Here is a 13426-nt window from a genome sequence, read left to right as displayed (position 1 = left end):
TGAGAAAAAGACTCCAGGAGTATTCATGAGAGAGATTGTAGATGGTGATGTCATCCATTTGGTGGAGCATTGGATAAGCTTGGGAAATGTGGGAGATAATTTGTTCGAGTTTTTGAGGTGCCTATAACACTGCTTGAAAAGATATCTGTTATATACCTCACATGGGCCTGGAGCGACCTGAGGAGCAAGGTCACGGCTAGAGCTATGCTTTGGAAGTTTCACCACCCTTGGATTATCTCATCAGGAAAGTCAGTGAAGACCCAAGATGGCTGCCCTGACTTTAGACATTGAATTTTCGTTCAACGTCCGCACGTCAGGAGGACAAACGAGATCACTTTCTTTTTCCGTGCCCTGTTTTAAGAAGGAAGAAAACTTGCAGGCTTCAACAGATTTCTATCCTGTCTTATTGGCTAAAAATGTGTCATAGGCCGAATTCCCTATATGGGCTAAGACTCCTTAAGATTTACCCATCGTGAGTGGGAAGGGGTTCATTCTCTCCAGAAGCACACGGTGGCCAAACTTGGAGTTTTGATAGGGAGAGGGGGAAAAAGGTGGTTGAATTTGCAACCAGTGGTGTCTCGAGTGGGTGTAGAAGATGAAATCTGAACTACTCCTACTGCCAGAGAACGCCAGGAGGAAGCAGCAGCGCGAGAGAATAAGGGGCGGGTAGGCAGGACGCCCCCAGAATTTTCTGCAAAGAAGATATTTTAAGAAGGAGGGAGCTGTCACTGTGCTGAGTGCTACTGAATAATTAAGTAAAATAAGGATGGAAAAATAGCCACTAGATTTGGACTTTGAGGTCCAAGTTGGTGACCTCAGTGAGAGCAGTTTCAGTGGAATGATGGATGTCTCTGGAATTCACACCTGCGTCCCCACTCCCAGTGGCCAGCTCTGTGCTTTGCCATCCCTTCCCTGGATTCTGAGGACAGTTCCCTCACCGATCCCTCGGATTGGAAAAGACCAGTGTCATATTGCAGAGGTCTTTACGTGCCAAACGGAGCAAATTATCATTATGTCAGTCAGCAGTAGGGAGCCGCTGGAGGTGCTTGAGTGAAGGAATAACTTGACCATAGCTGCCTTTGTGAGGTTAACCCGAGAGAGTGATGCAGGATGGAACGGAGGCCGGTGAGACTGGAGGCGGGAGGGGACTCCCCAGTTCTTCGCTTCTGTCCACCCAGCATCCATTCCCCTTCTTCTAGTGCTAAGGCCACCACTGACCTTTAGAAACATCCCCTCCCCACTTTCAGTCCACGAGGGACTCACCCTTTCATCACATGACCCAGACCTGGCTGTGTGAGAGTCACTGACTGGACACATGACCGATTCCTGGCTAATCAGATGGCCTGACTAGCTGGCCTCTTGGGAAAGAGACAATCTCTGAGCACCTGAATCCAGTTTGCCTGAAGCTACTATGGACTTTTTACTTACACGAGCCCTTATGTACCTTTTCCCTTGAACTGGTTTGAGTTGGATTTTTGCCACGCGTGTCTTAAGGAGCCTTGAATAATACAGGAACAAGGGGATTTGAGAGATGAAAGTTCTGGATATGGACAAAAGGAGAGTCAGGAGACCTTGGAGATCTCTTCCTGGGAGGGTGGTACAGGCAAGTCTGAAAAACAATTCACTCATTCATTTATTCAATACGTTTGTGGAGTACCACACAGTGGGTAGGCTCTATTTTAGACCCTGGGGATATAGCAGTGAGCAAAACAGATTTAAAAAAAACCCCTTGCCTATATTAAGCATTCGTTCTAGTGGCTCAGGAAACATTAGGTACTTTTATTCTGTTATTACGATGATCAGCATCATCCCCATTCGTAGTGGCAGAAGCTGAGGCTCTGAGAGGTGAAGTCACACAGCCAGTGAGGGGCCGAGTAGAGATCTGACTTCATCTCTTCATAATTTCCAAATTGGCCAAACTTCCAAATTTCCTACCAGGCTGGAGAGAGAGAACAACACACCCACGTGGAAATGACTTCACGCTCCAGAAAGAACAGTACAAATTGGCTGAGAGGAGTAGAATAGGAATTGTCTAACTACATAAAGGCTGCAGGAATCCACTGCAGGATGGAAACGTGATCAGGAGGGGGTGAGATTTGATTCACAAATCATAGTGGTTTTAGAGCTAGAGAAGGGTAGTCGAGATCAGATTAGTCAAGAAGGCTTTCAAAAAGAATGGGTGCTTGTGTGGCAGAGTCTTAAAAGAAAGGAATAGTATTGTAGGAGCATGTATAAGTCCGTGGCTGCCTAATCACTCTGTGTGTCATATCCTCAATCAGATGCTGAATTGATTATTTTCTTTCTTTTTTTTTTCTTTTATTTGTTGGAAGCCGATGAGAGTGGGGAAAAGAAGCCCTGGTTAGTGTGACTTGACAGCTTTTGTTGTCGCTACTGAAATCATTAGCTCCCTGCCAACAGCACCCAGACCTTGCAGGTCTGCAGGCTGGAGATATACACACAATGATGCATTTTTAAAAATTCTCCAACAGGAGCTGTGACTCATACACATTTCTGCGGGGATGAATAAAAATACCGGGAGTGAAAGATGGATTAGTCACTGGGACACAGTTTGCTTTTGAGAACTGAGTCCCCCACAGTTGCCCCTGTTTCTCATTAGCTTCTGAAATTTGGAAACTGAACCCCTAAACTGTTGCCTACCAAGGATATGGGATGAAGCCTGATTGGGTGGGTGTGGGGCTTGGGGACCAGCAGGTGGGCTCATCGAGCAGGACTATATGCCCCTGGTGCAGGAGTTCCATTGCACAGATTGTCTACTCCTGGCTCCTATTCTGACTGGTCATTGCCTGGGACCACCTCTAAATTAAAGCCATTTGTTTATTAATTTGTTCACTCATTTATTCATTCAATCAGTCTATTGCAGGTGAAGGAATGTGTTAGGCTCTGTGTGGAAACCCAAAATGGCCTGAGAAAAGGAGCAGACCAAGAGCCAAGGGCAGGAAACATGGCATAAATGTCTACATAGAGACTTAGAGAAAGAAGAGATGTCTTTCGTCTAGCTCAGGGATTGGCAAATTGTGGTGTGCAGGCTATTGTTTTAATAAATAAGCGGCAAAAAGTTATATTGAAATGTAAGTAACCACACCCATTTATCTACATAATGTCTTTGGCTGCTGTTAGCTTTACAACAGCATAATTGAATAGTTGGAATTCAGACTGTATGACCTTTAAAGCCTAAATATTTACTATCTCGCCCTTTACAGAAGTCTGCCAACCCTTAATCTAGCATGGATCAGGGATTTGCAGTTGTAAAAAGCAGAATCCACTCTAGTAATTTCATTAATGGTTACGGGAAGCTCACAGAATCTCCAGGGGCCCAGGAAGCCAGTCTTAGATGCCATGCCAAGAACGATGCCCCAACCACCCTGTGGGATGGCTCCAGCGATGACCCTGCTGAGCACAGACACCCCAACTGGCAATGCCGACTCTGGGTATGCGAATACCAAAACTTCTGTTGTCACTGCCTCCCCAAACTGGATGCCTCTGCCATTGCTTTGGTCAGATAAACCAAATACGTACAAACCCTATAGCCCAACAATTCCCTTTTTGGTAGACAACCTAAGAAACTTGCTCACGGATGCAAATGAAAACACGTATGAGGATGTTATGGGCACTAGTGTTTAGCACTAGGAAATGAATAAGTAGAATATAGTTTTATTGGTTGGAGTTAATATTCATCACTGTAATAAATAGACCCTAAAGTATTTAAAGTCTTAGACTCAAAGGAAGTTTTATTTTTTGCTCATATAATAGTCCAAGGTGAATGTTGCTAATTGGTGGTCTAGCTCCCTTTCACACAGGCATCCAGACCCAGGCAGAGGGCTGCTCTTCTACCTTTGACCCATGGCTTCCAAGGTCACTCTGGGGTCCTCATCCCAACCAGTTTAGAAGGGAAAAGAGCATGGAGGAGAAGGCATGGGAGACGTTTTTTGGCCTGGCATTTATGAGCGAAAGCATCTTTATCTGACTCCGCTACCTGCAAGGGAGACTGGGAAATGTAGTCCTTCGATGTCTCCTGATAGAGGAGGAAATTGCTTTTGGGGAATAACCGGCAGTCTCTACCACGGTGATACACATACACAATGGAATACTAAGAAAAAGTCAGAAGCAGCGCATTACGTTTACGAAAAGCAATGAAGAATGACCTCAAAAACATGAAGTCGAGTGAAAACAGTAAGAGAGCATCAGATGCATAACTGTTCCATTTATATAAAAATTTAAAAACAATCATAAAACAACACTATTTTTATCTCTTTATATATTTCTACTATGTCTATTTGGATACACATATAGCCAAACAAATGTATGGCAGATGGATGGATACAAGGAACATACTTTAAATATATCGGAGTGGGAGTCTTTGGGGGAGGGGAACATAGGAGGAGAAGAGATGAGTGACAAAGGCAAAAATAAGCGAAAATAAAACAAAACAGAGGCCATATCCAGATGCCACTGATGGTGTGCCATGACCTGAAGAGGGTAGCTAACTAATTGTGTACTTCTGAGGTGCAAAGTAAAAGAAGTAGCAAAAAGCAATGAATTAAAGAATGAAAGTAACATATATCCATTGTAGAAAATTTAGGAAACGTAAGTATAAAGACAAAAACAAATACTCATAATTCCACTGCTCGGATGTAACTACTGTTGTCATTTTTATACATTTCCTTCCTGTCTTTTTTGTGTGGCTATGTAACACATAGCGACAGTGTCGAGATCGCAGTTTTATATTTCACTCTTTTCTCTCTTTTTATCCATTTACCAAGACCATTTTTCTATTCCATTAAATATACTTTGATGGCAGACTTAAAATGGCTAAATAATTTTCCAAATCGTGGACATACCATAATGAATTTAATTTAGGCCCTCTCAAATATGGGGCTATTGTAGGTAGCACTGCAGTGAACATCTTTGTGCATCAAAATTAGTCTGAGTGTGTGATTATTTCTGTAGTTTAGATTCCCTGAATGAGAATAACTTGGTCAAACAGTATAAATGTAGGTGTGTATATTTATTTTTAAGACGTTCGATGCATTTTAAAGTTGGGAAATCGAGAACACACAGAGGAAAGTGCATAAGACCTAAGTGTAAATCATAATAAATTATTATAAAGTGAACCTCTATGAAATGACCACTGGGATAAGAAAAAGATCACTGCCAGTCTCTAAAGCCCCTATGTGGTTTTTCTGAATCCCAGACCCCTCCTCCCCAACCTGGGAGGAAACCACTGCCCTGACTTGTATGTAAACGCTGGATTCTTTCCTTTATAGCTTTCCCATCCAAGTGTGCACCTCTAAGCCCTGTAGTTTAATATCGTCTGCCTTGAGCCCTATGTAAATGGAATCGTACCTAATGTTTCTGTTATATCTGGCTTCGTTGGCTCAACATTATGTTTCCTAAATTCGTCCACGTTGGGCCTGAATTAAATTCATTATACGTAGTTCTTTCTCCAACACGACTTCTCTTTTGTTTCTCTGAATCTGTAAGTTTTGTTCTCTGGGTCAGTTTCGCATTTCTGAGTTCCTAAAATTGGATGGTAGGGAAAAAACTTTTCATGTGTGCTCTTCATTTTTTTTTTTTTTCAAGCATTTTGTAAGATCTCGTTGTAAGATTATCTATAAGATCTCGCTGTGTTCTCGCATTCCTTCGGAGAACTGGCAGAGCAGGATTCCCGATGTCCCCGTTTCGCGGATGAGGAAACTGAGACTCAGGCTGTGAAGGAAAGGACCGAGCCGGGAACTTGCCCTCTGCCCCATTTCACTTGGAGAAACAAAGTCATGGGAGACTCCATTGCTATGTCCAGTCTTCTTAAGGAAGCCAGAAAAACTCCACAAATTGGACTTGGACTTTCTTCAACATCTATCTCGTGTCCACTCAATGGATCCCCCAGATCGAGTGTTGATGTGGCCTGGGTCTCTGTCCTTGACCTTTTCTTCATCCACATGCCCTCCCTGGGTGATCTCACCCAATCCCATGGTTTTAACTATCACTTACATTCTAACAATGCCTACATTCTTATCACCAGACTGACCCCCGCCTTGAACTCTGGGATTGTGTGTCTGACTGCCCACTCAACATCTCTGCGTGGCTATTGAATTTGACACGTTCTTCATCTTCTCCCCTAAACCTGTTCCTCTGACAAACTTCCTCATCCTGGTTAATTCCAACCCCATCCTTTCAGTTGCTCAGGCCAAAAACCTCAGAGTCATGTTTAACACTCTCTGTCTCTGTCTCTGTCTGTCTGTCTGTCTGTCTGTCTCTCTCTCCCCCAACCCCTGCACTTCAACAAATCCTACCAGTTCACTATTAGGATACATCCAGAGTAGACCATTTCTCCCACCTTCCCTGGTATCACCTGGGTGTAAGCTATCAACATCTCCTGCCTGGACTGGTGCAGTATCTTCCTCACAGCTTCTGACCTCACCCCTTGTAGTCTCTTCTCATTGATCGGTCAGAGAGATCCTGTTAGAACATGTCAGATCATCTCTCTCCTCTGTTCAGCATCTTCCACAGCTTCCACTCACTCAGAGAAAAAACTAAAGGCCTACAGCAGCTCACCTACACAGCTCACATACCTGGCTTCCTTCTTCCCTCTAACTGCATCTCCTCCTACCAACCTTCCCCCTTATTTTCTCCACTCCTGTCTGTTCCTGCCTTGAAGCCCTTGTACTTGCTGTTCCCTCCGCCTAGAACACATGCAGGACCTGCTCCCTGCCCGCTTTCAGGTCTTTGCTAAAATGTCACCTCCTGAGAGAGGCGTCTAGCGATCCTCGGGAATGCCTGGGCCAGCACCCTCTGTTGTCATCCCTGGTTTGTTTTTCTCCATAGCCATTACCACTGTTTGGCAGACATGGTGTTTGATTTCTTGGGGTCTTTACTGGCCATCTCTTCTGCCACTGGAATGTCAGCTCCAGGAGGTCAAGGACTCTTTGTTTTGTTCATTGTTTTCAATGCCTGGAATAGGACCAGGCACTCACAAGTGAGGTTTCTCCCAACCTAGAGTTCAAAACGAGTGTTGGGGATAGTCATTCATTCATTGAACTAATAATCAGGTGTGCCTGGCATGGTTCTATGATGAGGGAAAGGAGATTCTCACAGTCCAGTAGCAAGACCTGAGAAGTGCCTTGGTGTGGATTAAGGGTCAGACACACCTGGGTGGCAGAGCTCTGGCTGATCAGGTGGGAGTGGAAGTGACGTGTGGAACTCGTGATGAGTTTGGATTCTTAAAAGGACCAGGCATCCCCTTCTCTCCCTGCTTTCTCTTTCCACTGGTTGAAATATAGCACTGCAGCAGCCATCTTGGAGCACACAGGGAACTCCGCAAGTTAAGGATGGTGGAGCCACAGGCTGGAAGGAGCCTGGGCTCCAACACCTTGAGGTCTCCATACCTGCCTTGGGTTGTTTATGCCTGGACTATATCATGAGAGAGAAGTAAGTTCTATTTAAAAGAATTCATTACTGTTTGGGTCTCATCACAGTGGCTATCTTTACCTTAACTAATACAGTGACCTTGATCGTGTTCCTTCCCGAGCCTCAGTTTCCTTACCTGTAAAAAAAGACAATAATAATAATACCTGCAATGAAAGGCAGTTGTGAGAGTTTGATGTCACATCTTAATAGTGCCTGGTATATAGTGAGCACTCAAAAAAACCCAGTAACTTTCCCCCTTTCAACAAAAGCTCCAAGAATGGAATTTGCCCAGGAAATTTGGAAGCAGGCTGCAGCATAAATGGTATGGAGAGGGTGTGGCTATTTGTGTTTCTGCTGGCTAAAGAGGAAACCTTCAGCTTTTGGTAAAAGTTATACTGGGATTGCCAGGTGTCTGGATTTGGACTGGGCAGCCCTATTTTTGAGCTTTCGGTCCAGGAAAAAACTGAAAAGAAAAAAATCCCAGACGTAAAAATGTGTGTCCAGTATGTCTGTTGAAACCATCTGGCATTCTGGCTGCGGAATTTCAAGATATACCATCCAGATCAATCTCCGGCCTTGACTAAGTTGTAGAATTTACCTTTTATGCATCAGCCTCTTTCTGAACCTTTTTAACTGTACCCCTGATCTGGGCTTCATACTACAAACCTTAGGTCTTTGCTTCATTTGGAAAGCAATATGGTAGAGAGAGGCGCCCCTCTGGGACATTTGCATTTTAAGAGAGAAATAGGAAGAGGGCAATGCTTTTTTTTAAAGGATAAGGTGATTATAATCATCCAAAGTGGGATGTTATTAATAATTATTCTGGGACAACAGGTACAAACTGGGATTGTCCCATGAAAACTGGGATGTTTGGTTACCCGATCGATAAAAGAATCAGTTCATTTAAGTGGGGAGAAAACCCACAGGGAAAGGAAGGTGTATCAGTTAGGATGCTTTAGGCTGCAAATAGAGGAAACTTGACTTAACTGCCTTAAACAATAAGAGAATTTCATTATCTTATTACACAAAATTATACAATTTTATTATCTTCTTCTTATTATACAAGAAGTCCCGAGACAGGGTGGGTCCACAGTTGGTTGATTCAGAAGCTCAGTGACATCAGAGATTCAGGTTCTTTCCATCTGTCATATTGCCATCTTCCACAGGTCAGCAGAGTCCTCCCTCGTGGTGTGAAGATGGCTACCACGCCTCTAAACATCATGGCCTCACCCAGTTGCGATATCTAATGCTCAACCGAGTGTCAGGCAGTATTCTAAGCACTTTGGATCTATGAAGTATGTTAATCCACATAACAACTCTGTGAGGTTGGAACTCTCATTGGCTTGATTTTACAGATAGATACATCAAAGCCCAGAGAGACTAAGTCGCTAGCACAAAGTCACATAATAAGGAAGTTCGAATATGGATTTGAATCCAGGTAGCTGGTCTCGAGAGCTGCAATAATGTCCAAAGCCTAGAAAACACGAAGGCATGCATGTCAGTGGAACAGCCAGGATTCAAATGGTGGGTCCTAAGCATTTTCTTCTCTGTTTTCTCTGGGCTATATTGCCATTGCTTTCCTGAGGGAATATGATTTGGCGAAAATCTTGAGCCCTGGTATCTATTTGGTTCGAATCAGACCTTGAACCAGAGTTCTCTGGAGAGATTTGCTTCTAACAGCAAGGCTTCCTTGGGAGACGTTTTGACTTGGACAGTAGGGAGGGTGGTTCAACTAAGCGGATTAGGAAGAGAACCATAGCTCCGTCTGAAGAAGTGAACCCTGGCCTGCATGTCCAGTATTGGGTTCGGTTGTCCAGCTGTTCTGTCCAGTGCCAAGGGTGGAGACGCCTCTGTCTTCTTCTCAGAAAGCTGTTCTTGGTGCTCAGAATGGGGAAAAGACTCCCTGGGTAGCTGGCCTGACTTACTGAAAACTCATTTACACTTGAGATATGACTGGTAAGCCTGCGCAGTCTGATTACTCATTTCTCACCTGGCTTGTTCATCTTGAGATGGACCGAAATCACCCTTTGTTTTTCCTTGCTTTAGTTTATTATCTTGTTTAATTAGGGGTTGGGGTGAGGGTGGGGGCCTTCAAATCCTGAGCCTGCAGAATCTGAGAGGATCTCGTCAAGGAATAAGGAACTATGTAATATTTCCAAGTAGCATTAACTTCTTCCTGGCAACTGTGAATCTCATGCAATAGAAACCAAATGGTATTTCCCACTACTTGCGAAGTACTTAGCAACAGAAACTCTAAAATCATCCCTGCAGAAAAGAATTTCCCTATCATTATCATCTTTTTTTTTTTTTTCTTCTCCTTGAACTGACAGATTTTTCTCTTTTCTCTCTGTTCTTTTGGTGAATGATTCCCAGCTCTGGCCTATTTTAGGCCCTGTCCTGGAGATACACACAGAGCTAAGGGCTCCCCATCAGAGATCCTGAAGAGTATGGACAGAGGTGACAAGGAAGGGAAGTCAAGGCTGAAACAGGGCTGGGAAGAGGAAACCTCCCCCAGCCTGTGTTGTTTAGTCATGTTTGTTCAGTGAATTGCTCTGTGCCAGGATTAGCTAGAAGGCAGTCAGGCCTGGACCGAGGGAGTCCCCGTTAATGACACCGGTGCTGAAATCCCTGCCTGAGTCATGAGACCTGGGGTAAGCAGTGACCTGAGGCAGAGGCCTGAAGGTGCCACCAACCGACTCTGGAGAAGCCGAAAGGATCTCATTTCTTTATCGATCGATTGTTAATTTGGTTTCTGTCCTTTTTTTGTGCTCTGGACTGGGAGGAGGGCAGGAACCTGATGTGCCGTGTTCACTGCTGGATCCCAGCCTAGTGTGCAGTAGCCCTCAGTAAACACTCCTTGAGTAAGTGGTGAAAGGAACTTGCTGTCTTTGTTTAATTCATCATTGTCTGTCCCCAATGCCGGAATAATGTCTGCTCCACGAAGGCCTGAGCGTTGTGGGTCTTGTTCACTTCTGTAGCCCTAGGACCTCACTCAATGCCAAGCACATAGTAGATGCTTATGGCAGACTCTTCTCTCTTGATAACAGAACCCAAAGTTGTCCAGGCAGCCGTGTTCCAGAGATGGAACGGGACTGTTCTAAGTTGATGGTGACAACCCTGCTCTTGGTGGGGGACTATTTAAGGGTGGTCCCGTGACCCGGTCTGGCCTGTGAAGTGTAAGGGGAAACCTGCCTGCTGGGGGCTTTGGGAAGGTTTTTTTCTCTGATCAGAGGCACAGAGGAGAGGCCCGCTTTTCCTTTTACTCTTTTCTTGCCCGCTTTGCAGTCGCCGTGTTAGCACACGATGTTGTGCTTGTAGCAGTTTTGAGGTCTCAAACCTTGGGAGAAAAGCCACCATGATGTGGTTGAAGGTGCCTTGGTTCTTGATGTCACCACGTCCTGAAACCTTCAGAGGAGCCAACCTCCTCTGGACTGTTCGTTAAATAAACAACGTCCTTATGTTTTAACCATCAGTAGCCCATTTTTCTCCTTCTTGCAGCCAAATGCATCCGAATGAGTTCAGCACTCAATCCATGAAGTGAATAAAACCCTCTACTTATAATCGAGCACTTACTATCTGCTCTAAGCACTTTCCATATGTTAACAAAGAATCTTTGCAACAACCTTATGATGTAGGTAGTTATTATCCTCAGTTCACAGATGAAGAAAATGAGGCACAGGGACCTTAAGTAATTTATTAAAAGTTGGTATCTTTCACTGGGGAGAAATATCCCAGAGAAATCTGCCGAGGGAGTAATAGAATGTGTAAGGGATGGGGGTGGGCCAGGAGTGGGCTCCATCCACTAATGTGGAATTGGCAGTGTGGGTCAATTCTTGGGTGAAACATGCAAGCTGTGTGTGTGTGTGTGTGTGTGTGTGTGTGTGTGCGCGTGCGCGTGTATGTTTGCGTGTAACAAATTTCTCTGAAATTAAAGCAAATCTTCCATGGTCACAACTGGTAAGGGGACTAACATTTATTGAGTACCGACTATGTGCCAACTATCTGTGTCAGGAACTTTGTATCAGTTATTCTCAACTGGATGTGATTCTGTCCCTCAGGGGACATTTGACAATGTCTGGAGACATTTTTGGTTGTCACAACGGGGGAGGGAATGCTACTGGCATCTAGTGGGTACAGTATGCTGTTGAATGTCCTTCGAAGCATAGGATGACTCTCCACAACTAAGAATTACCCCAAATGTCAATAGTCCTGAGGTTGAGAAATCCTGCTTTATATACATTTATTTTTCTTACAAAGACTCACATGTTACAGATTAGGCAACTGAGGCTCAGAGAAGTGAAGTGTCTTGGCCAAGTTCACCCAGCCAGTTAGATCTGGAGCTGGGATGCAATCCAGTTTCATTCCACAGTCATGATGCTCCCACTATGTACTCCCCTTGTGGTAGATAATTGTAATTTCAAGATGAGGCAATTGAGGCTCAGAGAGGTCTTGTGACCAGGCGAAGGTCACACAGCAGAGCTACTCCAAAGACCTCTACAATTTTCTGAGAACCTTGGGAGTCACCCACCTTTTGGGCACAATTGACTCCACTATCTACACCTAGCAGGCTCACCCACCTCACACCCTTTACTCCCCGTCCAGGGAAACTTCACTCACCCAAGGCCCACATCAAATGCCAACTTGTCCATGATCCCAAAGTCACAGAGCTTGGAGGGCAGAAGCTACCCTACTCTCAACTTGTGTCTTTAGGCACTTTCAGTATTTACCCAGAGGCCAGTGGAAGGACAGTCCTGGGTGTTGAAAAAGAAAATAAATAAGCAATAATATTCCCGCCTAAATAATAATTACAGTCTACAGAGAGATATTATATGAATCAACTAATCTACCGCAGAGATCTCTAGTGGGTGAATAGGGATTGTGTGGACAGTCTGGAGAATGGGGCCTGGCCAGAAGGGCTGTTTATACGGGCAACAATAATTAAGAATAAACATTTATAGTGGACTTTCTAGGTGCTGGGTACTGTTCCAAGTACCCAGCACCTAGAAACACATAACTGCGCATGACCCCAGGAGCTACCAACTATTTTTAGTCCCATTATATTGATGAGAACACTGAGGCACTTGGGGCAAGGAAACCAGCCCAAGGTCTCCCAGCTAGCAAGTGAAGTAGCTGGGATTTGAACCTGAGCAGCATACCTTCCTGTGAGGCAGGCGAGGTTATTTGTCAAGCGTCAGCTGATTATCAAGGTCACACAGAGCAACCTGGACTAGAAGCCGGGTTTCCAAGGCCTTACCCTGGGCGGTGGGTAGATGGGAGGGGTACGCGGGCAGAGCAGCTGCCATTTACTGAGAGCATATAATTTCTTCTAGAAAAGGTGGAAAAGGCAGGCTCAGTTCATGGGGGCAAAGAAGTTCAGAAAGAAAAAGGAAGGAATAAGGGAAGGGAAAAAGAAAAGAGGGAGTAAGAGAGAGAGAGAGCGAGCGAAAGAACGGCGCGTCTTCCTTCCCAAGGTCGTGGCAGCGCCCGAGGGAACCCAAAGGGCTGGGTGTCCCAAAGAAGCCACAGCCCGGGCGGGGGCCACCGCTCCTTCTCCCCGGGGCCGGCAAAGAAGTTCAGAAAGAAAAAGGAAGGAATAAGGGAAGGGAAAAAGAAAAGAGGGAGTAAGAGAGAGAGAGAGCGAGCGAAAGAACGGCGCGTCTTCCTTCCCAAGGTCGTGGCAGCGCCCGAGGGAACCCAAAGGGCTGGGTGTCCCAAAGAAGCCACAGCCCGGGCGGGGGCCACCGCTCCTTCTCCCCGGGGCCGGCGGGGGCGCGCGTGCCGGGGCGGGCTGGCTCCTGAGCGCCTCCGCTGAGAGCTTTTCCAACCGGTGTTTACTCAGCCGGAGCAGCGGCCGCGGCGGCCGGACCTGCGTGCGTGTGCCTGCGCGCCGGGTGTCGCGTGTGTCGGGTGGGAGTGGCGTAGCCCTCGGCGGGGGTGGGGGCGCCACGCGTCGCGGCGCAGAGTTGGTGCGCTCGTCTCCGAGCTCCGCGGGGCCCCTTCC

At 45.6% G+C, this 13426-nt stretch overlaps 1 protein-coding gene across 1 annotated transcript in view; it reads left to right on the top strand.

Moving 5' to 3' along the window:
• The first annotated feature begins 3402 nt into the window (after positions 1–3402).
• The window catches only part of PREX1 (phosphatidylinositol-3,4,5-trisphosphate dependent Rac exchange factor 1), a 184816-nt gene continuing 174792 nt past the window's right edge, over positions 3403–13426 (top strand). The window contains exon 1 of the mRNA XM_025039736.1: positions 3403–3449. Within this exon, the coding sequence (XP_024895504.1) occupies positions 3403–3449 (47 nt within the window). The remainder of the gene's footprint in view (positions 3450–13426) is intronic.

This window comes from Pteropus alecto, unplaced genomic scaffold, assembly GCF_000325575.1.
Source record: "Pteropus alecto unplaced genomic scaffold, ASM32557v1 scaffold45, whole genome shotgun sequence".
Classification (NCBI taxonomy): Eukaryota; Metazoa; Chordata; class Mammalia; order Chiroptera; family Pteropodidae; genus Pteropus; species Pteropus alecto.
Note: the sequence above shows the minus strand (reverse complement) of the source record. Positions and strands in the feature narration are given on the sequence as shown.